This window comes from Oryctolagus cuniculus, chromosome 12 (assembly GCF_964237555.1).
Source record: "Oryctolagus cuniculus chromosome 12, mOryCun1.1, whole genome shotgun sequence".
Lineage (NCBI taxonomy): Eukaryota > Metazoa > Chordata > Mammalia > Lagomorpha > Leporidae > Oryctolagus > Oryctolagus cuniculus.
In genome coordinates this window covers 20,847,197-20,874,934 of record NC_091443.1, presented here as the reverse complement: position 1 = coordinate 20,874,934, position 27,738 = coordinate 20,847,197, and the positions used below count along the sequence as shown (strand labels likewise).

The following is a 27,738-nucleotide window of genomic DNA, read 5'->3' as shown; positions in this document are numbered from 1 at the left end:
ATAACTTTGTTTCTAGAATATGATGAAATCTCTGGCTTTTTATTGTGTAAATTTAGATTTTTATGTGATTAGATTTTCTTAAGTTGAAGTTGGTGCATGTTAAATTAGTAATAGGTTTTAAAGATCACATCTGAATGGTGGGGTAGAAACGTAGTTAAGATGGTGCCGGCTTGCATGCGTTCTTGTCACCTGTTGAACTTTACGAGTCTTGTCTTGAGATGATTTTCTTGGCTTGGTTTAGATGTACATTTTTACAGGTGTCTCTTTTAATGTTGTAGAGATAATTTGAACAGATTTTTTGTTTTTTGGCGTGAGATCAAATCGTCCTAATTTTGACAAACCATGGTTTTGAGTGTATAATTGATATCCATTAAATTTTGACTTAAAACCAACCAAGTTAGACTAACACAGTTGTAATATTTATCTTTAAATTTATGACTGATGGAGACTATATGCAAGTACCAGGATTAGTTGTCTTGATGCTTAGTCTTAGTGAAGGTAGTGACTGTTTTTCCTTGTTCTCTTTCTTCTTTTTCCCATTGTACCACCTATCAAATTTTGATGGTCATTTTTGCTTTGTTTATCATGAGTGGCTTCACGACCTTGAAGCTGGAATTAATAAAAGTGGCTTTTTGATTCCCATGGCATTATAGTTCATTAGTGATAGATACTTTTATATGGATTTATTAGCCAGAGGCTGCTTACGCTCAGTTTTAGTAAGGTAGTTTTTAAAGTTGTAGTTGTAGCAAATGTTTTATGTGTATTTTGTTTTTTTTTTTTTTTTTTTTTTTGGGGGGGGTGCATGCATGTTTGTTTTGAATTATTCCTGGAGAGACAAATCATTCGATTTTTAAATACTTATGAAAACGTCCATATTGTCAGATACAATTTTGACTTGGTTAATTTAAGACGTTTTCTGTTTAGGATGCTTTAGAGATTTTGCAGATTTTTTTCTGAAGCATTTTAATATCCTAAAATGGGAACTTTTAACATTTGTCAATATTAAATAATTTCCTTAAATTGACTTTTTTCTCTCATTAAAAGACCATAGCTCTTTTTGAAAAACAAAAAAACATTAGGTTTGATTTGGTTTGTCTTCTACTTTAGGAAAGACAACAACATGTGGAAGCTGTTGAGTTGGAGGCTAAAGAAGTTCTCAAAAAATTGTTTCCAAAAGTGTCTGTCCCTTCCAATTTGGTAAGATTAATGTTATTATTGTTCTTCATATGATGCGTTGTCATTATTAAGAAAGTTGGGAATAGCAGCATCTGTCGCCTGTGCTTGGTTTTAGTAATCCACTGACGCTGTAATCTTTGCCACTATTAACCTGAGGTGCTTTCCAGTGGTTAAGATAAATAACTTGGTTCAAAACTGATTTCTGTTTACTCACCTGATGTTTTTATTGTGTTCTTTAAATTTTGCTTATGAGACATTTTTAAAAGATTATAAAGATCATAATTGGGAAAGATGCTTCTGAATGGTTAATAAAACCAATAATGTTCTTAATGGCTATATTCAAAGTAGAATTTGATTTTAAGTGACTGCTTTTTAGTTTTAGCAATACTTTATTTCTTTGTACGTTTGATGCTATAAATCAGTTTCTTTACATTTCAAAGTTGAAGATTCTAGTTGCCTGTTAACTTATGTAAGCAAAAGTCCTGAAGATAATGTAGAACAACGTGCTTTACTTAAGATTGTACATTTTTTAAGTTGGAGAAAAAAGTTACTTTTGTTCAAAGAATTGATACAGTAAATACTTAAGGGCAGAGAAAGCCAGTGAGTGTGCATATGAGTTTCCTAAAGTGGTAGGTCTTTATTTATTTTAATGCAAAATTGTAGAATGGCTCAAAAGTAGAATAGCATAAAGATATCCCACTTAAGCAGTTATTAGTATCTGAAATGTGTAACACATAAAATCTTACTGTGCTACCAGTAATGTGCTTCCTAGCTTAGTTTGAAGAACTCAACCATCAGAGTGTCTCATCTGTAAATATTCCAGTACATATTCCTTTAAAACTTTGTGAAATTAATTTTCTTTTATTTGAAAAGCAGACAGAGCTAGACAGACAGCTAGTTCTGCTATTTCTCTTCCCAAACACCCTTTGGGGCTGAGCCAGGTTGGCGTCAGGAGCCAGGAGCTCCATTCTGGTCTCCTACATGGATGACAGAGAGTCAGTTACTTGAGTCATCACTCTGCCTTGAATGGTGCAGATTAGTTTGGAAAGTGGATCAGAAGAGGAGGAGCCAGGACTCAGTAAGTTCTCTGATATGGAGTTGAGCATCCCAAGCCATGTTTTCACGGCTGTGCCAAATGCCCACCCTCAGCATGTATTTCTAAAAGGTGAGAATTCCTATGAGTGCCAGTTCTGTCCTGGCTGTTCTGCTTCCAGTCCAGCTCCCTGCTAATGGCCTGAGAAGGACAGTGGAGAATGGCCCAAGTGTGTGGGTCCTTGCCACCCAGATGGGAGACCCAGATGAAGCTCCTGACTGGCCTGGCCCAGCCTTCTGTTGTGGCCATGTGGGGAGTGAACCAGCAGATGCAAGCTTGATCTCTCTTTAATCTCTCTCTCTCTGCCTCTCTGACTCTTCCTCTCTCTTTCAAATAGATAAATAAATCTTTTTTCTTAAAGATAAAAATTCCTTTAGAAAATACTAACATTGAATTTAAAAGAATATGCTTAATTTTGTGTGTAGGGGTGCCAAGAAATTTATGGAAAAACAGAGTGGGAAGAGTGCACATATTCCATGAACTTTCTAGGGTTCCCTCATATCTGTCATTAAAGCTTGCATTTCTCCCGTTGTCATGTATGTTCTATAAGTAATAACAACCTAATATAGTTTGTTTTAATCAGGACTCATAAGGTCGACATGTGACTGGATATTTAGATCTTTTTTATTTTCTTGGTTCTCCTTTTTTTCTCCTCCTCCCATCCCTGCACTTCTTTGTTTTTGTTTCTTTTCTTTAAAACCTGGTGGTCTCTGAAGCAGTTTCCTGCAGTTTGGATTTAACTGACTGCATCCCTTTGGTGTGTCAGCATATTTCTTTATCCTTTGTGTATTCCATGAATTGGTAATTGGTAGAAACCCGAACAGATTCAGGCATGGTGTTTGGGGTGGGGTGAGCTGGGGGCAGGGCCATCCCATAGTTGGTATCATGCATTTCCTTCTGGAGGCCCATTGGAGCTTATTGAGGCTGCCGGCCCAGTCCTTTGGACACACATTGGGAAGCTTTGATAGCTTCTGTGCTTTGTATTACCGCAAGATGCTCGTGATGGATTGTATACATTCCATGCCCTAATCCTGGACTCAGCTTTTTCTCTAAGATCTAGCTTTGCAGGTGTGGGTTCCAGGGATGGTGTGAATAAACTTAATGTCCAGTTGTATGTGTAGTCTGAGAAAATGTAACAGAATGAATAGAAAGGGAGAGACAGAGAGGGAGGCCTTCCAACTCTCCAGTTGGCTTCATGGCCAGAGCTGGGCAGATATGAAGCCAGGAGCTTCTTCCAGGTCTCCTTTGTGGTTCCTGGGACCCAAGCACTTGGGCCATCTTCCACTGCTTTCCCAGGCCATCAGCAAGGAGCTGGATCAGAAGTGGAGCAGTTGGGACTTCAACCTGCGCCCATACGGGATGCTGGTGCTGAAGGTGGTAGCTTAACATACCACAAAGGGGCCACAGGTCTTAGCACAAACTTAATGAAAATGCAGTTCTTTTAAAATGAACGGATTGTGCTTGCTTCAGCAGTACATATACTAAAATGAACAGACTCAGAGCTAGCATTGTGGTGTAGAATGTTAAGCCTCCACCTGCAGAGTTGGCATTCCCACATGGGTGCTGGTTCCAGTCTCCGCTGCTCCACTTCTGATCCAGCTCCCTGCTTATGTGCCTGGGAAAGCAGAGGAGGATGACTCAAGTCCTTGGGTCCATACATCCACGTGGGAGACCTGATAGAAGCTCTCGGCTTTGGCCTGGCCCAGCCCTGGTTGTTGTGGCTATTTGGCGAGTGAACCAGTGGATAGATCTCTCTGTAACTCTGTGTTTGTAAGAGAGAGACAGAGAGGTCTTCTACCTGCTGGTTCGCTTCCCAAATGGCCCCAGTGGCTGGAGCTGGGCTGATCTTAAGCCAGGAACCATTAGTGAAAAAAGACTCTTTGAAAGCTAATTGGATACTAAAGATATGTGTTATGGAGTGATCTCAACCTCTATTCTGTTTTTTATTCGTATTTGATATTGACTGTTTCCTTGAGAATCTTGATAAAGCCCCATAAGGAGTTAGTAGAAATTTTGTGAGTTCTTTTTTCTTGAATTAAACTAAATCAGAGACCTAAGAGCAAGAAGAGGATATTATATTTAAAGTATTGAACAAATACTCCTCATTGGAGTTTGAAATTCACTCAAGAAGCCTCAACAGTTTAGAATTTGGAATAATTGGCCGGCGCCGCGGCTCACTAGGCTAATCCTCCGCCTAGCGGCGCCGGCACACCGGGTTCTAGTCCCGGTCGGGGCGCCGGATTCTGTCCCGGTTGCCCCTCTTCCAGGCCAGCCCTCTGCTGTGGCCCGGGAGTGCAGTGGAGGATGGCCCAGGTGCTTGGGCCCTGCACCCCATGGGAGACCAGGAAAAGCACCTGGATCCTGGCTCCTGCCATCGGATCAGCGCGGTGCGCCGGCCGCAGCGCGCCGGCCGCGGCGGCCATTGGAGGGTGAACCAACGGCAAAGGAAGACCTTTCTCTCTGTCTCTCTCTCTCACTGTCCACTCTGCCTGTCAAAAAAAAAAAAAAAAGAATTTGGAATAATGACAAAGTATAATTAATGCATGTATTATTTACATTGGCTGACCTGTCAGCATAAATTTTTTGTTGCATTTATATAAGTATATATTTGCATATGCAGATCATGTCTCATGACCTTTAAGATAATTCATAATACTTCTTTAAGATTAACTTTTAAAAAAAAAGATTTATTTATTTTATTTGAAAGGCAAAGTTACAGAGAGGAAGGAAAGACCCACAGAAATCTTCCATCTGCTGGTTCACTCTCCAGATGACAATGACCAGGGCTGGACCGAGCCAAAGGCAGGAGCTAGGAGCTTTGGGTCTACCACATTGCGGTGGGGGGGGGGGGGGGGCGGCGGCGGCAAGGATTTGTGCCATCATCTGCTGACTTCACAGGCACATTAACATGGAGCTGGATCGGAAGTGGAGCAGCCGAGGCTTGAACTGGCACCCATATGGGATGCCAGTGTCACAAATAGTGGCTTAACCCTCTGTCTCACAATGCTGGTCCCAAGATTCACTTATTTTGAAATTCAGAGGGAGAGAGAAAGAGAGATCTTCCATCCAACTACTGGTTTACTCCCTAGATGGCTGCAACCTCTAGTGCTGAGCCAGGCTGAAACCAGGAGCTTCATCCAGGTCTCCTGCATGGGTAACAGGAGCCCAAACACTTCTGCTGCTTTTCCCAGGCCATTACTAGGGAGGTAGATTGGAAATGGCAGCCAGGACACAAACCAGTGCCTATCTGGGACTTCAACCTGAAGTTGCAGGCTGTAGCTTACCTACTATGTCACAGTGTTGACTCCCCTAATATGCAGTTCCTAATTTGAATGAATAATTCTTAGGGCATCTTCAAATCTGAAATCTTAATAGAGTGTCTTCACTTGGACTCTTCGTTTATGAATTGAAAACATTTAGTTTTCAAGAACTATTTTGCTTTAGAGAAAGTTTTAAAAATTAATCATTCTGGTTTTCTGTGTTTTAAAGATTGGTGCTAGTGATTATAGATGCCATATTCGAACATATGGTCTTCTACCTGTGAGTCCATCATTCAGTTGTTGGTATTCTTAGTCAGGAAAAATAAGATTTTACTTTGATGATGGTAGCATAGAGATATTTTTAGTGTTTCTCAAAATTGAATTATGTTCACTTTATGTAGCAGTTACAGTGCTCTCTGAAATATCTGGCAGGGTGGTGATGTGCATGTAAGTTTCTTTTATAATTGGCTAATTTGTTATTTTGAATGATCTGTTTCATTTAGTTTTTTTTTTTTTTTTTTTTTTAATTGACAGCTTTCACTTTTTCTTCCACAGAGTTACAGTGAATGGTTGCGTGGATTTGAAAAGAAGGCAAAAGAATGTGGAGCTGGATCTTCAGGTTCAGAGGAGGTTAAGGTTAGTTCAAGAAGTGAGCTATCTGTATTTTAACCAAACATAATAACAAGAAGTAAATTGCAGGTTGTTTTCATGTGCTTGGGAAAGATAATGATATATGATATATTATTGGTAAAATAGTGATCTTTTGAGAAAGTATAAAATTATTTCATTTTATATAAATTTTTAGAATACTGTAAATCTACTTCAATTTGATTTTCTGCATGGCTAGTACTTGCCAGTTCTGTAACTGTATCTTATGTTTTATTATCCTATACTCTCTTTTTAGCTTGAGCTTTAAAAGTAAAGATAATTGAGAATAGGTTACTGACTGGTTTGCTGGTGGGTCCCCAGATACAGCATTAAGACTATTGAGAAACTGGGTTGTTAATTATCCTTAGCTAGTAAGGTTGAAGAATTCATTAGTATTATTTCCCATATCTTCAGTGGTGTGAATAAAATCCCCTTTTCCCATGTAGCATAGATACTGTGGCCTTCACACGGGGATCTGCTCTGATTTTACCATCTGACTACTGTGTAACAAACCTGTTTATTCCAAAATTGTGTAGTATGTTTTCTAGTAAGAGCATAATTAGCAAAAGCCAAATGACCAAAAAGATCATTGAGATTAATTGCTACTTAGAAAGGTTGAGAATTAGAGTTCCATTATAAAACACTTTGGAACTATTTATCATAATAAACCACTAAGTGTTGCAAAAATTTGAAGCACCAAACTTACTGGTAAAAATTATAGAACTTGATTTCATTCTTTGCAGGTTCTAGAGCACAAGTTGAAAGAAGCTGAGGAAATGCACACATTGTTACAGCTAGAGTGTGAAAAATATAAATCCGTACTCGCAGAAACAGTAGGAAATGATTTTTAATCTACATTTTTATTTTATTTTTAAATTAGTAACTATTTCCTTCCCGGCCTGAATAGTTTATTGTGGCATTAGAATATGATTTTTTCAGAACACCTATACTTTTGTCTGTAGGAAGGAATTTTACAGAAGCTTCAGAGAAGTGTGGAGCAAGAAGAAAATAAATGGAAAGTTAAGGTCGACGAATCACAAAAGACTATTAAACAGGTATTTTTGAAAAGAGCTAGGAGCAGTGGATCTCCAGGTGGAGGACCTAGGTTCCTCTTCGCATCACCTAGGAATGAAATGCAGTGGTAGTGAAGCAGGGCTGGAGGCAGCAGTCTGCTTTAGTGAGGCCCTGGGCCGATTCTGATGGACCCCCTCCCCTGCCGAAAACCACTGAGTTTTAGAGGATGGCTAATGGAACATAAAGTACTCTGTAAGTTCTAGAACTAATGTATGATAACATAGGTTAAAAATCTGGGTTCAAAAATTAGTTATTAAAATATTGATATTTAATCCCTGTCAGTATTCAAGAAAAACTTAAGACATTTTTGTGTTTGTGGGACTTGAGTGTTACTGTGTGGTGTTAATTTTTCTCCCATTTGCTTGAATGTAGTAAACAGTACCATCTGTTACTTTCTTGGGCTATTTGTGCAGAATTTAGGGCTACTGGTACTTTATGTTAATACCTTTGGTGATTAAATGTAGGAGATTATCTGTTAATTGTTAATTAAAAATTATGCACTTTAAGCATGCCTAATTAAAATACCATGCAAATGAAGTAAGTTTTGACCACAGTTTCTATCAGGTTATATGGGATTCTATCATTTTTAGGCCTTTTAAAAATTTATGACTTCTAGGAGCTGGCACTTCGACGTAGTAGGCTACGCTGGCATCCCATGTGGGTGCCCATTTGTGGCCTGGCTGTTCCTCTTTACTCCAGCTCTCTGCTTATGGCCTGGGAAAGCAGTAGATTTCCCAAGTGTGTGGACCCCTATACTGGCCTGGGAGACCCGGAAGAAGCTCCTGGCTCCTGGCTTCGGATTGGCCCAGCTCTGGCTGTTGTAGCCATTTGGGGAGTGAACCAGCAGATGGAAGACCTTTCTCTCCCTCTCTCTTTCTATAATTCTACCTCTCAAATAAGTAAATAAAATCTGAAAAAAAATTTATGATTTCTATTAAGACACATTGAAAATCTCTGAAATGTCGTGTGTGTGTATTTATTTATTTATTTATTTGAAAGTCGCAGTTACAGAGAGAGAGAGAGAAAGAATATTTTCCATCTGCTTGCTGGTACACTCCCCAGAGGACTGCAATAGTCGGCACTGAGCGAGACTGAATCCAGGAGCCAGGTGCTTCTTCTGGGTCTCCCACATAGGTGGCAGGGGCCCAAGTACTTGGGCCATCTTCTGCTGCTTTTCCCAGGCCATTAGCAGGGAGCTGGTTTGGAAGAGGAGCAGCCGGGACTCAAACCGCACCCGTGTGGGATTTTTGTGCTGGAGGAGGCTACTTACCTGTTTTCCACAGTGCTTGCCCCTGAAGTGTCTTAATTGGTTCACAGTTCTACAAAGCAGAAACTCAATATCCTTGATAACTTTACTTGGTCATATAATTGTTTCACATTTCAGATGCAGTCATCATTCACATCATCAGAACAAGAGCTAGAACGATTAAGAAGAGAAAATAAAGATATTGAAAATGTATGTTATTTGTTGATTTGGCATGAACTCAATGTTAGCATTAAGGATTGTCTAAAGATCTGTGTTTTAAGATTACTTTTATCTGGTGATACAGTTATGCACTTAATATTTCATGTAATGTTTGAGTTGCTATACTTAGGAATATAATAAAGCTGTAATTTTACATTATGGGCAAACATCATGAAAGGACATCTTAAATGTGTTAACTTTTCCTTCTTTGTTGCATTGCTAGCTAAGAAGAGAACGAGAGCATTTGGAAATGGAGCTAGAGAAGGCAGAAATTGAACGATCTACCTATGTTACGGAAGTCAGAGAGGTACTTACAATAGAATTTTTCACACTTGCTTCTCAATTCAAATTAAGTTTATAACAGTGATAAGGTAGTTCAACATTAACTATTTGTGGCAGAGCGTCCAAGTAGCTACAAAACATGGAATAACATAAGGAGATGAATTTTAAACTCTAAACTTCATTGCAGCTGAAAGATCTGTTGACTGAATTGCAGAAAAAACTTGATGATTCATATTCTGAAGCAGTAAGACAGAATGAAGAGCTAAATTTGGTAAGAAGCTTGTTCTCCACTGGGCATCAAGTAGGCTCTGAAAACACTTGTGTTGACCTGTGGAGAAACCATCCAAACTGTTTCCTTGCTAACCTTCTTAGCTTGGCATTTGTAAGTTCAGACAATCTTCATATTCTGATGACTCCTGAGATGATCTGTCTTTGCTTGACTCCTAAGATGATTCTTTTCTTATCTTTTAACAATAGCATGTTTGGCTTTCAGCTCTTGATTTTCAGATTTTTTTTTCTATGTTTTATAAAGCCTTATTTCTTGAACAGCATTACTTTCAATGACTAAAGAAACAAAGGCTGAGTTGTGAAGGTTATTTGTAAAGCATACTTAGTATTAGAGCTATTTATGGTGAGAATCTCTGTTGGAGTCAGCAGCAGTATACTTTGGGAAGAAGTTCAGAAGCATGGTGGTTCTTGATGTGAACCTTAAATTTGCACACAGTACAGACTTCTTATTGGCCTAACTTCTGAGAGTATTGAAGACTAAAGATACTACTTTTTGTTCAAGGGCACTAATCCAGTCCTGTTTGTTATTTTCAGTAGATTTTTTTTGTCTGTAAGTTATAAATAAAAACTTGTGAAATTCTTTATCAGTATATTATTTAGAGCATGGTAGTCCTATGGAGTTAGCTAAATGTCTTAAGATACACATCATCCTGTATTAATGGTTCCTAAGTTTTCCACTGATTGTGACAGGCTTAGCTGTTAGACAGATATGGCTGCCTTGTTCTGTTTCAAATACAGTCATGTCTTCCTGTGACAAAATTGTTAAAGCATGGGATTAAATTTTTAAAACATATCCAGATAAACTCCAGGAAGATTATGTAAGTTTGCCCCTGACTCCAAGTTAACCTTGCCCAATTTGGAGTCTCTCATTACACTGCTGCATGTACTGAGGAAGACTACTCATTTGTTGGTGGTTGGTCTTCTGTATTATGGTAATGACTTTATTAGGAATCAGTATTTAGAGTAGTACTACATGGAACCATGTACGCACACCTCTCTTAAATGAAATGATTGTTTCACTTACTAGTGCTTTGCTTTAATTGAATTCATTCACATTGCTGTTTAAGACTCGTTTTATGTTTGCTGTACATTGCACAGATCAGACCTATGATATGTCGTGGCCGAAAGTCCTTGCCCTCAAATATGAAAGGTCATTTGAAAGTAGCTGTTGGAGATTTTACTTTTGACCCTGGTGCTCAGTGGCTGACCCAGCAGTAGCATCAAACCCATAGGATTGTGCCCCGTATTCTCTATCTTGTTTTCTGTTTCTGGGAAGAGACCATTTTGAGTGGTAATTGTTTGGGTTGGTTGTTTTGGAGGTTTTTTGTCTTGAGTTTGGAATCTTTATTTTAGTCTGTTCCTTTGCTCAGAATAGTTGTTACCACATTTTAAGGTAAAATAATTTTGTTTGCCTATACATGCTTTGTGCGTTCTTGGGCCAAAAGATTCACCTCTTTGACATAAAGTATTGAACTACTATTGGGGTATTTAAATTGAGTTTGTCAAATAATTTCCAAGTGGAATGCCCCCTATTAAATCTTCCTTCAATTTTAAATCTTATATTTTCCCATTTTGGATCTCCAGAACTGTTTGAAAAATCATACCATGGAGGGTGGAAGGCAAAAACAGTTGATGAGTTGAATACAAGAAAGTGTTTTTTGGGGCAATATAGTCTTTTTCCTTATTTCTATTCAATTGGAACGATTTCCAAAGAGGCATTATATATTGGCCCCAGAGTTTTATATAAGCTTTGTAACTGATAAATTGGTCATTGAGAAGTCTTTTTTTTTTTTTTTTAAGATTTATTCATTTATTTGAGAGGCAGAGTCACAGAGGGAGGGAGACACAAAGAGAAAGGTCTTCTGTCCCTGGTTCACTTCCCAAATGGCCACAGCTGCTGGAGTTGGGCTGATGTGAAGCCAGGAGCTGGGAGCTTCCTCTGGGTCTCCCATGTGGGTGCAGGGCCAAGCACTTGGGACATCATCTGCTGCTTTCCCAGGCTCATTAGCAGGGAAGTGGATTGGAAGTGATGCAGCGGAGACTCGAACCAGTGTCCATATGGGATGTTGGTGCCACAGGTGGTGCCTAACCAATGGCGCCATAGCGCCAGCCCTTGAGAAGGCTATCTTAAGACATTTCTTATTGGTGTAAGTTAGGCCAGTGTGGACTTTCGCTGTACTTGCTTTATCCTGTTAAATGTCTTTTAAAACATCACAGAATTGACTCTTTTAATTGAAATGTATAAAGAAATACTTTAAGAACCAATTTTATTAATTGGTAAAATTTGCTTTCCTTTTGATTTGGAATAATTTCAATAACTATTTTATGAATAGTGGTTTATTTTTCGAGGCAGTTTACTAGGTTTTGATGGTTTTGTTTTTACATTTGCAGTTTTCTGCTGTAAACTCTAGTTCATTTCTGAAGCCTTTCTTACCTTTAGCTTTACAGATGGGAACTCCACTGCTTAGCTTTTCTATATATCTGGTGCAGCATATTGGCTAATCTCCTGTGCATAGTAACTGTTGGTGATTTCATTCTTTTACATTCATTCTTCAGTTCTAGAAGTGTCAGCATAATTGAAGGATGCAAATGAAGTTAATTGTGGTGTTGTTTTATTTTTACAGTTGAAGACACAGTTAAATGAAACACACACAAAACTTAAAACTGAGCAAAATGAAAGAAAGAAAGTAGCTGGTGATTTGTATAAGGTATGACACTAACTTGTCCTAGAGCTGCCATGTCCTGGGCCTGTGTGTGCCTCCAGTCATTTTGCATCATTCTGTTAACTTGCTTATAAATTTAGGCAGGTTGTTACAGTTTTTTAGAACTAAACTTCTTGACTTGTTTTTCCATTCTTAATTTACATCATCATCCAATTTATATAATTATTTTATAGAGTATAGAGTAAAATTTTAAATTTAATTGGAGTTATTTTTGAAAACTTGGTTAAATTAAGGTCTGATTGTATAGCTACTCACAAAGAATGCTTTATTAGAAACCAACAAGTATGTAAGTGTCTAGTGTTTGAGTGTGTTCCTTTCATTTTCTTGTTTGAATAGATAACTTTTCTTATAATCTCATATACAAATGGATGACATTTAGGATTGCATGTCTTATCCTGTGCTTTAAGTTGACAAGTTACTTGTTTGTGGTATTGTTTGGAGATATTTTAGTAGTGTTATTCATGTGTGCTTATGTCTCAGCTGCCTTAGAGCTGTGCTAGTGTTGTGGGGGAGTCCAGCATTCACTACACTACACATGGAATGAGGGTACCTGTATCTGTCTATTCTCGCTAGTATAGACTGTCACACTTTGTAATATTCGATATTTTAATAATTTTTTTAAAAAGATTTATTTCTTTTGAAAGAGAGAGATATCGTCTGTCCGCTGGTTCGCTCTCCAGATGGCCACAATGGCCAGGGCTGGGCCAGGCTGAATCTAGGAACCAGGAGCTTCTTCAGGTCTCCGCTGCTTTCTCAGGCTAGTAGCAGGGAACTGGATTGGAAGTGGAGCAACCAGAACAGGAACCAGCACCCACATGGGATGCCGGCATCACAGGTGACAGCTTTACCTGCTCTGCCACAGTGCCGGCCTCCTAAATTAATTTTTAAAAGTATTTTGTTCTCATTTGAGAGAATGCCTGTTAGTTTAATGTACATTTAAGCTAAATCCATCCTGTAGTGTTCCTGGAGAAGCTAAAGCCTGATTTATAGACAACTACTAGAAAGTATAAGACTGTCTCAGATAACTTCTACAGTGAAAACTGGTGGGACTGGAATGTAAAAACTGGGAATCCAAAGCTTAATTCTGAATTACATGCAGTAAAGGGGAAAACCATGCTCATAGCAGTGCCAACATTTGAAGTGGAGTCTTAACACAGTGCATCACCTACAATGGAGGTAGCTAACTGGAAGAGGTTACCAAAAGAATAAACAGACTGATTCAGTTTAAAAAAAAGTATTCTGCTTTAAAAAAAATCGCCTTTTGAAAAATTAAAAGAAATATTTTTGTTGGTTCTGGTGCTAAGAGCTTATAACTATTATTATGCAGAAATCTAGGAATAAAGAAGTACTTCCAATTATTTTACTGTAAATGTGAACTTGGGAAGCTTGTTTCCGAGTCTAACATTTTAATATATATTGTATACTGTCAGAAGCTGAACAAATCAGTTACCTTAATAGTTCGTTTAAATTTTTGACCTCTGGATTAAAATACAAAGCTTGCAATTTTAGCTTAGCAATGTAGTTTCTCACAGTACAAAGGATATAAAACAGAAGCTCAAAGATGTAGACATGTGATGTTATTTATGATTGCTAAAATGGCAATGATAGGCAAAAGTTAACTGTCCCATATCTACACACTAGAAATACTGTGTGACATTCAGTGTGAAATGCATATGAATATTTATTGACTGAAAAGGTTAGCAAAATACTTTGTAAAAGAGCCAACTATAAAAGAGCATTATGTTAAGGCCTATTTCTATGAAGTTTGCTGCTGATTTTCTATAAGCACGTGATATGAACAGAGAGGGAGTAGGGGTCAGCAACCCACAGACTGTTTTAGGGTTTGTGGGCAACATGGGGTCTCTTTTGGATATTCTTGTGTGATTCTTTATTTTAACATAAATATTTAAAGATGTAAAAAACTGTGAGCTGTGAGTACCCAGGCTGAGGCCACATTTGGCTGACCCCTGGTCTAGACCAGTATTGATCTAAATACCAACTGTGGTATACAATTTCTGTATTATTTGAACTTTTTAAAGAGTGAGCTTATGTTTGTTTTTGTTTAATCTGATGGGGGAAGAAGCTTTTTCAATTTGGAGGAAAAGCCTTTAATTTTGAGAGGAACTTTGATCTTAATCAAATATGTACTAAAACCACTGTGTATACTTTGATTTACCAGATATTTTATTTAGTAGCTGTTATATTGCTTTCTGTTCAGGCCCAACAGTCACTGGAGCTGATCCAGTCAAAAATAGTGAAAGTTGCTGAAGACACTACAGTTATTGGGAACAGTGATATTTCCCCAGAAATGGTATGCATCTTATTTAGCTTTGAATCTCTGGACTAATTACCTTGTAAAGTGAAGAATAAATTTTATATATGTAAAACATATATATACGTGTTGCAGACACATACACACAAACACCATCAAACTCTGGGAAAGAATGTGCTTCGTGTCAGTTATGTTGCACCCTTAACAAAAGTTATCTTCAAGACATTTCATCTTTACAGTGCAGTGTTTTATGGAGGTTCTTTTCACTTTGTGTAGATTTTAAGATTTTTATGTGGAGAGGTATTATGGCATAGTGTTTGTGAGTGTGAACTCTGGAGATAGACTACACGTCTGCATCCTGGCCTGCCAGTTAGTAGCTGTGTGACTTTGGGCAAATTCTGTAACTGCTCCATGCTTTAGTTGCCCCATCTGTAAAAGGCAGTGGTAGAAGTACCTGTCTTGTAGGGCTGTTGAAAGGAATAAATGAGCCAACTTATAAGATACTTATACTTGGCACTTAGTATACTATGTTAACTATTTCACCTTTTTTAAAAAAAAAATTAATTGAGAAAGAGCAAGAGTTCTTCTTCTTCTTTTTTTTTTTTTTTTTTTTTTAATTTTAATTGGGAAGGAGAGATGGAAAGAGCTCTCATCCTCTCGTTTACTCCCCAGATGCTGTGATGTCAGGTACTGGGCCAGGGCCCAGGCTGGGAGCTAGGAACTGAATGCAGGTCCCCCTTGGGGTGGCAGAAACCCAGTTACTTGAGTCATCACCTGCTGCCTCCCAGGGCCTGCATTGGCAGCAGGCTGGAGTCAGAAGTTAGAGCTGAGTACTGAACCCAGGTACTCTGATGTGGGTCGCAAGCATCTCAAATGCTAGGCTAAGTACTTGTTCTTCTGACTTTTATTGTTATAGTGTACTCTTTGCTGTGCAAGTTTTTTTTAAAGGAAAAATTGGCATATTTCTGATACTTGCAGGTTTTAGATTTCTCCCTTCGTGGCCAAATGACAACAGTTATAGTACAGTCTTTTTTAAAAAAAAATTCATTTATTTATATGAAACCAGAGTTACAGAGAAAGAGAGTTCTATCCACTGGTTGGCTCCCCAAAAGGCTGCAATTGCCAGGCCTTGGCCAAGCTGAAGCCAGGAGGCAGGAGCTTCTTCCTGATCTCCCACGTGGTTTCAGGGACCCAAGCACCTGGACCATCCTCTGCTGCTATCCCAGGCCATCAGCAGGGAGCTGGACTGGAAGTGAAGCAGCCACGTCTCAAACTGGCACCCATATGGGATGCTGGAGTCACAGGTGGTGGCTTAACCCACCACACCACAGTGCCAGTCCCCTGTAGTATAGTTTCCTTTGTTGCTAGAAAGTTTGTACCTCTAGTTAGCAAACAGTGCTTCTCTGTGGTTTTTGCTAATTTTTGATGTTATATTGTTTTTGAGCTTTGTATTTTCTGTTTTTGGTTGCAAATTCCTCTTCCTTATGTTTGGAGTTTCTCATCATTTCCGTCTCCTTTTCAGGAGTCTTCTGAGAAGGAGACAATGTCCGTAAGTCTAAATCAGATCGTGACACAGCTACAGCAGTTGCTTCAGACAGTAAACCAACAGCTCACAAAGGAGAAGTAGCATGACCAGGTGTGCTGGTGAGGACAACCGAAGTGTTGCTATTGGTGGGTGCTGGGGGGAGAGAGGGAGAGAGAGAGATGTATGTTTCCCTTCATTAAAAGAAGCTCTTATTTCACTAGAGGAAATATTCCTTTCTTTCGCAACTTCCAGTCAGATGACAGCCTTTAGCTTTTTCAGTTATCTTTCTATGTTGTGCGTATTTCAAAGGTATTGTAGCTCATAGTGGGGAGCAACCTTCACCTTTGCCTACTTTAACCTTTTAATCAAACAGATCGCCTTATGACTTGGCTACCTGGGTGTTTTCATTGCCGCAGCTACTTGGTTAGTTTATTCTGATCTTTGTTCAGGTAAAATATTTATGTGATCTCTTTTTCTCTCTCTCTTTCCCTCCCTCCCTCTCCCCCCTTCTTCACCTCTCTCTCATGATTTGGTAAAATAAAATGATGGTAACATTTTTACTGAGGTGAGATTGTTAAACTGAAAATCACGCCATCACAGTTTCATTGAATTGGAGGCTGGATTCTTGGTCATTTTATCTGTTTTGGCACTGCTACCAGGAGCCACAGCATTTACAATCCTTGGAGGGGTGTTTGCGTTCATAACATCAGTATTCTGTTTTGTGATGGTTCCCTTATTTACCAGAAGCTTCTGTTTAATCCAAGTGGTCCTTATCAGAAAAAGCCTGTTTGTGGCAAAGAAGATTTGTAATTTATTACTTCTTTTTAGTTAATACTAAGAATTAAACCTATTTCCCTATGTTTCTTCAATAAAAAAGTTTGCTTTTGAAGATCATCTAAGAAATATCTTCTTTATTCCTGAAACGAGTCTTCAATTGAAGCTAAATAAACCTGTTATTAACTAAGTCATGTTATAAGTTCTTATTACTCATATAACCTTGAAAGGTTGCATTTCTTAGCATTTAAAAATGACTTGTATTCTAACTGGTGAATGTAGGGTTATGTTTGTTTTGTTATATGGGTTTTACCTATTTTATGTGTGACTTAAGTCATAGTACTTAGGATAATTATAGTATTTGAGTTCACATTGCATACTTGGTATTCTTCTTTTGAAGCTGTTTGCTTTAAAATTAGCATGGAATCCTAGATACCCAAAGGGGCAGCTTGTCATGGAACTGCCCTTTCAGCCCCATGCATAGCACTGTGAAAGCTACAGATGTTCCAGGGACTGGATCAGCATCTGGGAAAAGTTGGGGTGGACCATGTTGATGGCCCAGACCATAGTTGTCTAGCTTTTGCACAATGACTACTCTCTGGCCTGTGCTTTCATTTAAAATGCTTATTTTTGTCAGTTACCTTTAAGAAATCTTTCTAAATAATAAAACCAGCTCATTTTTTATGTACAGCAAAAGTAATTAGACCTTGTCTCAATGTTTTGTCCTGCATTTTTTTTTTCCTCTTCCACATTAGGAAATAGCCTTGCTTCATGGAGAAGTGCTTCTGTCTCACTTCCCCATAACTTCAGTCTCTTTCTCCATACATTCTTGATGTTGAGATGTCTCACTGACTCTGTGTACTAATTTCAGGTTGCCTTCTTAAGTTTTTACATCTCTACTTAACAAAGATCTTAAAATAAGAAACTATTCTCATAGTATCTGTTTCTTTACTTGCTATTAATTCCCTTGTCCACGGCAGAATGGCTTCTCTTTCTGATGTTCATTCCAGTGAAACCAATTTTGCTGATGTCACTAGTGATTTCCTAATTGCTATATCTAATACAGGCCCTTCTTTTACATTGGCAGGTTGATTGTCCTGAAACCAAAGATCTGAAATTCAAATGCTCCAGAATCCGAAACTTTGAACACTGGGGTGATGCTCAGAGAGTTTTAGATTTTGAAGCTTTTTGGATTTCAGGTTTTTGGATTAGGGTTGCTCAACTGGTAAACTCTGTGGAAATATTCCAAAGTCTGAAAAAGTTCTGAAATTTGAAACACTTCTGCTCCCAGGCATTTCAGACAGGAGATACCGAGCCTGTAATGAGACCGAAGGTAGTTGGGAAATAGGTTAGCATGCGTGCTGAAGTTAGTCAGCAGCTTTGTTTCCACAGAGCTGAAACAATGAGGAGGCCCCTTGACTTCAGATGTCCTCAGGATTCTCTCGTCAGCATCTCGTAGTATTTTCTTTTCTTGCTGTGATGGTCCATTTATGTTAAGTCTTGTGAACCATTTTGACTTGCATGTTTCCATGTTCACTTTAATGGTATTTGCATTGGAGACTTACACTTAACATTGATAACACCACATTTTTTATTCCTGATTTATAAAATCAAAGTAACTTATTAAAATAAACACATCTGCCCTGATGACCTAGCTGGTTGGCAAGCAGCTTCCCTAAGTGAAAATGCAGCATTCTTTTGTCAGCTGATGAATATAGATCCAAACTTGGTGAACGGAAGAATGGCTGGCTTAGTGCCTCATGGATAGTATGAGACCAGAGCTCCGCCAGGCACTTGTGAGCTCTCTCCTCCCTTAGGTTCAAGCCAGTATTGACAGTGGTCACTCCTTACCCTTGAAAAGTTGACCTCACCCTCAGCTGACACTTTTGCGCAATGTATTCACCCTCTGGTGTGTGCTCTTAAAGCTGCTATCAGATGATTAAATTGAAGATAGTTTTTTTTGTTTGTTTGTTTGTTTGTTTGTTTTGGGGGGGGTGGGGAGGGTTGTTTATTTGAAAGGCAGAGAGAGACATAGAGGGAGATCCCATCCATTAGTTCAGTCCCCTAAATGTCTGTCACAGGCAGGCTGGGCCAAGCTGAAGCCAGGAGCCTAGAACTCCATCTAGGTCTCTGATGTGGGTAGCAGAGACCCAAATACTTGAGCCATCACCGGCCGCCTCCGAGGGTATGCAAAAGGAGGGAGCTGGATCAGAAGACTAGAATTAGCACTCTGTTACAGGATGCCAGCATCCCAAGCTGCTTGTACCAAAATGCGGGCCCTGAAAATGTAAATATTTTAATCATCATAATGTAGATAACAGGTTAATTAATATCTGATGTCAAGAAACTTTTTTTTTTTTTTAAAGGATTCTATTTGTTTATCTGAAAGAGTTAGCGAATGAGAAAGAGAGGTATCTTCCATCCACTGGGTCACTCCCCAATAGGCTGCAATAGCCTGTACTTTGCCTGGCTGAAGCCAGGAGTCAGGAGCTTCTTCGGGTCTCCCATATGTGTACAGGGGCCCAAGCATTTGGGCCATCTTCCACTGCTTTCCCAGGCACATTAGCAGGATGCTGAATTGGAAGTGGATTAGCCAGAACTTGAACTGGTGCCCATATAGGATGCCAGCCTCACAGGCATTGGCTTAATCTGCTATGCTACAACACTGAATGCAAAGAAGCCTTGTTCAATATGCACTACAAATAAACATGACTTATTCAAGATTGTTCTGTGCATGTTCAATAAAGGGAAGCTGTTATTTTAAAATGAAAAATGACTCTGCAGTAATTTAGATTTTCTAAGTCCAGATATACACTACTTGGAATTTCTGAGAGCTGCAGGGGTCAGATGTATTTAGTGTATATCCCTAACTTGTAAAAATCTTCGCCCTTCTTTCCCTTTGGAGGTTGTCTTTTCCATTTCCTGCTCAGCCCACACCTATACAGAAAGGCTGCCACCTCCCTCTCTCCTTTTTGGGAAGTGACGGAATTGATTAAGATGACTTGTGTGTGGATTCGCAACACTGATGCTTACAGTGTGCTGCTTTTGTTCCCAGATACTGATTTTTCCTGTTCACTGGCCTGCTCTCTGGGTGTTGTAGGTGTATTTCTGACCGAATCAGGAGACTTCACTATCCCACTTTCCCTCCTGTTGGAACCAGTTTGTGGAGTCCTGTGAAAGGTGGATAGTCGTAGCTGCGCTGGATGAGTGTGCCTAAGCGTGCTTCCAACATCTGGGGACTCCTCTGAGCACTAGATGGGGGTTAGATTTTATTCCTGTGGTACAGCAGACCCAGGGAGACTCTGCACCTTGCCCTCCGCTAGCCGGGGGAAGCTGGAATTTAAATAAAGGTGGTCTGGTCCAGGGCCTGGCTCCTCATTTCTGCTTTTCTCCTCCCTGATTCAGGTGCTCTGTTCCCCGGTTCCTTGTGTCTCTGCTTTCTTTACTCCTCATTCTGATTCCTTGGTGCCAGCATCTTAGGAGTTTCTCTGGTTAAATCTGACTTTTTCCTTAAATTGGTACTTGGTTTGTCAGTGATGAGTTGGGGAGACCTGCAATAGTATGTGTAGAAAATTGAGATGAAGGTGTGTGTGTGTGTGTGTGTGTTGGCACATGTCTGTGCACGAACTCTCCCTGCTGCTTTGAGAAGTAGAAGTAGTCTTGTGTTTCTCAAAGAAGAAGTCCTTTTGTGGTGCTGCTGAAGCACAGGAGTTAGTAGGCCAGGTGGAAGGAGCTTTTATCTCTGTGCCCCCCGCTCGGCTTTCGCGCAAGCAGGCTTTCGTTTTTGCAGTGTTTCTGTGGCACGTCAGGGTCTAGTGAAGGCTGTGTAGGCCTCTGATCAACAACAGTTGGTGCTAACTTTGCTTTTTAACCTTCTAATTGTTTCTTTTCCTCTCTGCTCTTTATCATGAAAAACTTCACACATAAAATTAAAAGAATAGGGGCAGACTTTGGGGCTAGTTATTAAGCTGCCCTTTGGGACAGCTGTGTTTCACATCTGACTGCCTGGATTCAGTCCCCATCTTATTCCAGCTTCCTGCTGCTGTGGACCCTGGGAGTCTGGTGATGGCTCAAGGACTTGGGTTGCTGCCACTCATGTGGGAGACCTGGATTGAGTTTGAGCTTCTGGTCTCAGTCCCCTTAGTTCTCCCAGCCTTTGTGGATAGCTGGGAAGTGAAGCAGTCAATGGAAGCATTTCCTGTCACTGTCTCTCTACCACTGAAATGTTAAAAACAGGCAACAGAATAGTGTGAACATCTATCAAATCTTATATCCACTTTATCTCTATGTACATCCATCTGTGTTTTGTTGACCTTAAGCATTTGAAAGTGAGTTTCAGTCATCATGGCCTGTCACCCCTGAGCACTTCAGTATGCATCTCCTGAGAACCAGAGTGTTCTCTTCCAAGCCTGGCGTGTTCTTATATCCAGTGTTAAGCTCACATTCAGGTGTCTTCAGTTGCAGCCAGAATAGCATTTTGGTTATTGTCCCCCAACCAGTACCCAAAGCAAAATTTACATGTTGCATTTGCTGAAGACCTTTTACTCTCTCTCTCTCATGACTTTTAAAATTTAATTTTTTAGTCATCTGACTTGGAAATCTTTGTATGATTTCAGAAAATCCCACGTAGATTCCTCATGGGCGGAGAGTTGTCAGTTTCAGCCCCTTGCTCTTCAGGTGCTCTCACCTTAGCTTTCCATGCTCTGGAGTAGGCGGTGCCTAGAGGGCTGGTGTTAGGGCGCAGAAGCATCCGTATCTGAGTGCTAGTCTGAACCCCCACTGCTCTGCTTCTCATCCAGCTCCTCAGTGCACCTGGGAAAGCAGCAGAGAATGGCTGAAGTGCTGGGCCTCTTGCACCTCCATGGGAGACCAGGATGGAGTTCCAGGCTTCTGACTTTGGCCTGGCCCGGCCCTGGCTGTTGGGGCCATTTGGGGAGTGAGCCAGTGGCTGGAAGACCTCTCGGTGTCTGTCACTCTGCCTATCAAATAAATACATAGGCCTGTGAAATGTCTGCCTGCAAACTTTGTTCTGAATCCTGAGGTTTTTATCGTTTTGATTAGCATTAGTGTGAATCACGTGGTGTATAGTTGAAAGGGCCGTGCTTGGGCAGACGGGGTAAATACAAGACAGATGTCTTCTGGTTGCCTTTTGTTGCCCTGTTGTTAAAATGGATTTCTTTCTCGTCTTTTACAGAATGAAGTAATTGGGAAAACTGTTCATTCAAGGATAACAGAAGGCATTGTATTATATTTTGCCAAATTAAAGCCTTATTTATGTTTTCACCCTTTCTACTTTGTCAGAAACACTGAACAGAGTTTTGTCTTTTCTAATCCTTGTTAGACTACTGATTTAAAGAGAGAAAAATAAAAGAAGCCAACTCTGTAGACACCTTCAGAGTTTAGTTTTATAATAAAAACTGTTTGAATAATTAGACCTTTACATTCCTGAAGATAAAATAAACATGTAATCTTTTATTTTGCTCAATAAAATTGTTCAGATGATCCAAGTGGTAAAGACAATGTAAAATTTCACATTTTAATACTGATGTTGTACACTGTTTCACTTAACATTTTGGGGAGTAATTGCCTCTGACTTCAACTCAAGAAAACACTGTTTTGTTGCTAATGTAACCTGTTTTTGTAATGGCATCAGCAAATAAAGGGATGCTTATTATTCAAACTTGACTTCCTGTGGTTTGCACTGAGCTTTAATGCGTTTTGTTTTACTACAGACCAAGGTTAATCTAGAACGTAGTTACGTAGTTACGGCAGCCATGGAACACGATAGGATGGCCTCGTTCCGGCATGGTGCTTCTGACTGGAGCTTGGGGTCTTCTCTGGTTCTGTGCGGGGTAGATGGATCCCAGGTGCACTGTGGGTTGCAGGAAGTGTAAGCAGTTAGGGCTTCAGACCTGCACTTCAAAGAGGAAGATGACTTCATTTTTGCTATGACTGTTATTTCTGAAGTAATGATTGACTTTTCAGTTTCCTCTTTCAAGCAATGTGTTACACAGTTAACATCTGTTACCTTGTTTGTTTAAAGTTCCCTTTTTAAAAAAATTACTATTAACAGGTTTCTTGTGCCACTGCGTATCCAAGTACCTGTTAGGGCTCCCAGAAGCCCTGGCTGCGGCTCAGCGCGGCAGTGGGCCTCCCCAGGCGCGTCTGCTCTCTGTGGGGCTGCCGTCTCTCGGCGGCGGTTGACCTGGATCTGCTCCCTGCTAGCCCTTCTCAGGGAGCTTTGCTGCCCGTCCACCGTCCTCCCTGCCCTTTCTGTCCCGCTGTAGTTGCTGTCTGTGACGTGAAGGAGTTTCTCATACACACTTGGTTACTCCTGTCCCCAACAGAAAGTCCGCCCTGTGAGTGCATGATTTGTCTCTTTGGGTCTTTGCTGTGTCTCTAACCCAAAGAAAATGCCTGACATTTAATTGTCCTCTGATACTTTAATGAAAGAATGGATGGAATTCATTATTAGGGCCTGCGAATTCACTAATGTGCTGCCTCCTAACCTCGCCACCTCATAGCATACATGGCAGCTAGTATTTCTGAGGTGGACAGGGACAGGTGGGTCAGACCACTCAGACCCGTGTTGACGGGCGTGGGGCCTTAGTGGCGCTCATGCCTGACCTGGGTGCGTTCAAAAAATCCCTGGAAAATTGATCTGCAGTCCAGACAGGGTGACGTCAGCCTCTGTCCTTTTCCCTCTGCCATGGCCCGTGAAGCTGCTGACACCTGCCGTCAAACCACGAGCAGCCCTCTTCGTGTTTGGAAGGGTTTGGGGCTGCCTTGACTTTGCCGTGGCCGTGCTGACAGGTTCCTGGGGGTAGGTGACGGTGGCTAAGACATCCTGGCTTCAGCTGCTTTAGTGCTGATAGAACAAAAATGAAAGCTCTTCCTACTACTCCCGTCAGAGCCAAGTCCCTCATAAGAATTGTCTAATTCTTTGTAAAATATACAAATATAGAAATGTGCATTTGTGTTTTAACTTCCCTGTGTGGATATTTTAGAAAAGGAAACCCCGGGGACACAGTCTGTCTCCTGTGTTTCTGACCGCCCTCCGCATCCCACCCACACAGTGCTTTTTCTTTGCTTCTGAAGGAGCAGGTAGCTCACAGCATCGCCGGTTCCAACTTGGGACAGCTGTTTGTCGTTAGTGGCTTTTATATGGAATTATCATTGAAGGTACTTCAAAGAACTGACGGAAAAATGGAACTAGAAGTTTATTTTGATTCTAAAAAGCTGAAGCCCATGCAGCTTTTTTCCACACTGCACATTTTCCATGAACTTGTGGAAGCCCCTTTGTTAGAAGGACTTGTCTCCCGGTGCTTGTATCCATCCCTCCTATGTCCTCAGCCCAGAACGCGCCTCACTTTCCCACAGTGTTGTTCGTATATCCAAAGATAGCAGCTTGCTCCGAGTCCACTCGGTTTTCAGTGAAAGGTTCCTGATCGCTTAGTTGTACCAGACAATGCAAGGCCGCCGCACTAGCCGCCCTGTGCCATCTTTCCCCACCGCGCCCCTCTTCCAGGGTGTTGTCAGCTCCCAGGAGAAGGACCCAGTGTCATCCGACTCCAGGAACTCCACTTGTCACTCAATGTGGCAGGCATCTGAGAACGTTACTGTGGGTGGGAAGGCTCACAGGAAGAGGGGAAGGCAGCGTGTGGGTGGGAGCAGACTTGCTGGTCTCTGCAGAGGAAGTGGGAGCTGTGGAAGAGAGAGGTGGACGTGGGTTCGCTGTGATCAAACCAAGTTTCCTGGAGGGAGGGGACAGCGGGCAAGGCATCCAGGCTTGAGTGGGTTTATTCTTGATAGAAATAACAGTTTTTAAGTCTATGTTTTATTCTAACAGGTTTTAACTAATTATGTCTGGCATCTTGGTCAGCCTTTTTTATCATTTTTTTAACTATTGTGTATTCAACTTATGTTTAAGTTTTTCATCCTTTTTGCTGCCTTTGGGTTTGTTTTCCTCATTGTCAACTTGAATGTAAAATTTACCTTATTTTCAGTTCTTGTTTTCTAAATCATGTTAGACTATAAATTTGCCTCTGGACTTCTCTGCCATTGATATGTACAGATTTTGGCCCAACTCCTTGGGCCTGTGTACCGGTGTGGGAGACCTGGAAGAAACTCCTGGCTCCTGGTTTTGGATCGGCACAGCTCTGGCTGTTGCAGCCATTTGGGGAGTTGAACCAGCAGATGGAAGACCTCTCTCTCCCTCTCTTTCTTCTCTCTCTCCCCACCTCTTCCTCTCTGTAATTCTGCCTTTCAAATAAATTTTTCAAAAAATTTTGTTACTTTTCAGTCCTTAACGTTAAAAATAATCATGAATATTTCAAACAGAAAACCGCGGTACATGAGGCAAAAGCCCATGTACTCTTCCTGTTAACCCTAGCATTTTGTCACCCTGACGTTTTCAGTAGAAGTATAGGCACGAGTGTGGTGCAGGGTCCTGTGTACCCTCCCTGGTCCCATTCCCTCCTCCAGATGAGGCCACTGTGGTAAGGTTGAGGCTTAGCATTTGTGTTACACAGCTGATACCTGTGTACAGATCCATGTGCCTAGTGCTGTTTTGCATGTTTTCAAAGTTTTAATCACTGTCATTTGCCTTATTTGCTCAAAAATTAGCTTTAAAATTTACAGATGGTTCAATTAATTGATTTTGAGCTATGAAAATGTGCTGTAGTTTATTTGTACAACAGCTCTGCTAAGGGACATTTCGGTTGAGGGATTTGTTTTGGGCAGTGGTTTTATACCCTCCACTTCCACGGATTTCCTAAAGGAATGTTTTCTAATCGTTGGGCCAGTGAACATGACCTGTGGGACACCAATTTCCTGAATTTGTGGAGACTTCAGAAGAAAGAAATCACAAAACATAGTTCACCTCGGTTTAGAATAAAAGAGGGTTTCAGCAAGAATGTGAGGCTTTGGCATGAAATGACTTTATCTGGAGTAGTTTGTAAATGACTATTCAGGGCGGGTTATTACCCTCTGATGCTAGAAATGAGAAAGCCCTGGTTAATCCTTATTTCCCAGTGGCCGTAAGGACACGGGAAATGACGCAGACAGGAGGGGGGGGTCTCTAGTTTCTGCATCCTTCGGCTCATGCTGTGGGGGAGGTGGCAGTTAGCAGTTAGGAGCAGGTTCTCCCTGAGCTCTTTAGTCAGGAAGGAGTTCTAGGAATGTCAGTGCCAAGTCCAAAGGGTACCTGTCTGCCTGCTGAATGCTGTATTCATTACAGAACGTCTACTGTACACCATTGTGGCTTTAATCCGTAGACCATACTTACTGCAGGAAACGGAAGTTGGCTCACTTACCTGGAGAAATTAGGTTCCATCACCACCTGAATTGTGCAGACTCCTGGGACTCCTGTCTGGTTTTTCTCTTGCTGTCTGTATAAGTAAAAGCAAAATGTGGCTGTAGCACGTTCTACCCAAATGCAGTATTGAATTTTTTTCCAATAATTCTTTTGTTGCCTAGTGTAGGGTCAATGCTTGTAAATGTCTCAAACAGTTGAAAAAGAGAGTATGTGTTCTACTTGTTAAATTCACTTGTGTTCATGGATTTAGCCCTTCTTCCCAGACTCGGTTTCTGATTCTGCTGGTCTGTGGTGGGGCTGAACAGTGTGTATTCGGAACAGATTCCCAAGTGATTGAGGCCAGTGTTCTGGGAGCACGCTTGGAAAAGCACGCAGCGTAGCTTTCCATTTTCTTCTGTAATTTCTTACAAAATGAGAGCTCTTGTTGCCTTCAGACATTGCTAAATACTAGTTATTTGCAGGTGTGGGGAGAGGCTGCGCCAGCGCACACGTCACAGGTGAGGATTCTCAAGGAGTCATAGTTTGAGATCTGGCAGGCAGGGGGGAGTGAGGAGACAGCAGGGTCTCTGCGCTGCCCCCGGGTCTGCCCTCCAGCTCCCTCCTCGCAGTGTGGGCACCGCCACTGGGTGGATCCACCTTCCCGCTGATACTCTCTGTGATCTCTGTTTGCTATGTTAATACTAATGAGGACTTGTTGAGCTTTAAGATTTATTTATTTATTTATTTGAAAGAGTTACACAGAGAGCTATCTTCCATCTGCTGGTTCACTCCCCAATTGGCCGCAATGGCTGGAACTGTGCTGATCTGAAGCCAGGAGCCAGGAGCTTCCTCCTGGTCTCCCATGCGGGTGCAGGGGCCCAAGGACTTGGGCCATCTTCCACTGCTTTCCCAGGCCATAGCAGAGAGCTGGTTGGGAAGTGGAGCAGCCAGGTCTCAAACCGGCGCCCATATGGGATGCCGGCACTGCAGGCAGCAGCTTTTCCTGCTACACCACAGCGCTGGCCCCTTGTTGAGCTTTTCATCTGCTAGCACCCTTCTCCCTACAGGTTCATCGTCCCCCCATCTCACCCTGCAGTCAGCCCCATGAAGCCAGGAGCGTTTCCTAACTCCTGCCTCGTCGGGCTGGCGCAAGATGCTCAGAAGTCCTCAGATTGGAGTGAGTGGTAGTTGTCACTGCCTGGGCGCCAAGTCCTCTGCTCTGTAATCACTACGTTCTTCTTCTTTTTTAAGATTTATTTCTTTGAGAGGTAGAGTTACAGACAGTGAGAGGGAGAGACAGAGAGAGAGAGAGAAAGAGGTCTTCCATCTGCTGGTTTACGCCTCACATGGCTGCAACGGCCAGAGCTGGGCTGATCTGAAGCCAGGAGCCAGGAGCTTCTTCTGGGTCTCCCATGTGGGTACAAGGGCCCAAGGACTTGGCCCATCTTCCACTGCTTTCCCAGGCCAAAGCAGAGAGCTGGATCGGGAGAGGAGCTGTCTGGACCCCGACCACAGATGGCTTTGGGCACCAGCTAACTTGTTCCAAAAAGTCTAACAGAGGGAGGAGGACTGAGGGAGACCAGGAGTGAGACCGAGCATCCCTTACAGCCCAGCCTCTGGTTTTGAGTTAAAGCAGACATACTGGGTGAGTTTTTCTCTGGCCCCTCCTGAGGTCCCACTGGGGTGGTAGTGGGGAGCTGTAGAAGGTGTCGGCTGAGTGTATTTGTATGTAAGTGAAAGCAAAGCGCTCTTAGCACCCACACACCTGCACTACAGCAAATACTGAGGGTCCCCCCCTCTGGCTGGAGGCAGACGATACTAGAGGAAAACTTGAATGTGCAGGGGAATGAAGAGTTCTGAAAA

General features: G+C 41.3%; 1 protein-coding gene across 50 annotated transcripts in view; it reads left to right on the top strand.

The window, feature by feature from the left end:
• KTN1 (kinectin 1) overlaps window positions 1–22,265 on the top strand; it is a 121,867-nt gene extending 99,602 nt beyond the window's left edge. For 12 of the 50 annotated variants that reach the window (XM_070053628.1, XM_070053617.1, XM_070053621.1 and 9 more), the window contains 11 exons: window positions 1,108–1,197; window positions 6,085–6,165; window positions 6,921–7,010; window positions 7,140–7,232; window positions 8,636–8,707; window positions 8,940–9,023; window positions 9,186–9,269; window positions 11,911–11,994; window positions 14,228–14,320; window positions 15,804–15,925; window positions 21,775–22,265. In XM_070053628.1, coding sequence (XP_069909729.1) covers window positions 1,108–1,197; window positions 6,085–6,165; window positions 6,921–7,010; window positions 7,140–7,232; window positions 8,636–8,707; window positions 8,940–9,023; window positions 9,186–9,269; window positions 11,911–11,994; window positions 14,228–14,320; window positions 15,804–15,908 — 876 coding nt within the window. In that variant the 3' untranslated portion in view covers window positions 15,909–15,925; window positions 21,775–22,265. Of the gene's footprint in view, window positions 1–1,107; window positions 1,198–6,084; window positions 6,166–6,920; window positions 7,011–7,139; window positions 7,233–8,635; window positions 8,708–8,939; window positions 9,024–9,185; window positions 9,270–11,910; window positions 12,845–14,227; window positions 14,321–15,803; window positions 15,953–21,774 lie in introns of all 50 variants that reach the window. The other 38 variants (XM_070053631.1, XM_051822913.2, XM_051822907.2 and 35 more) reach the window with 14 other exon arrangements.
• Window positions 22,266–27,738: the final 5,473 nt, after the last annotated feature.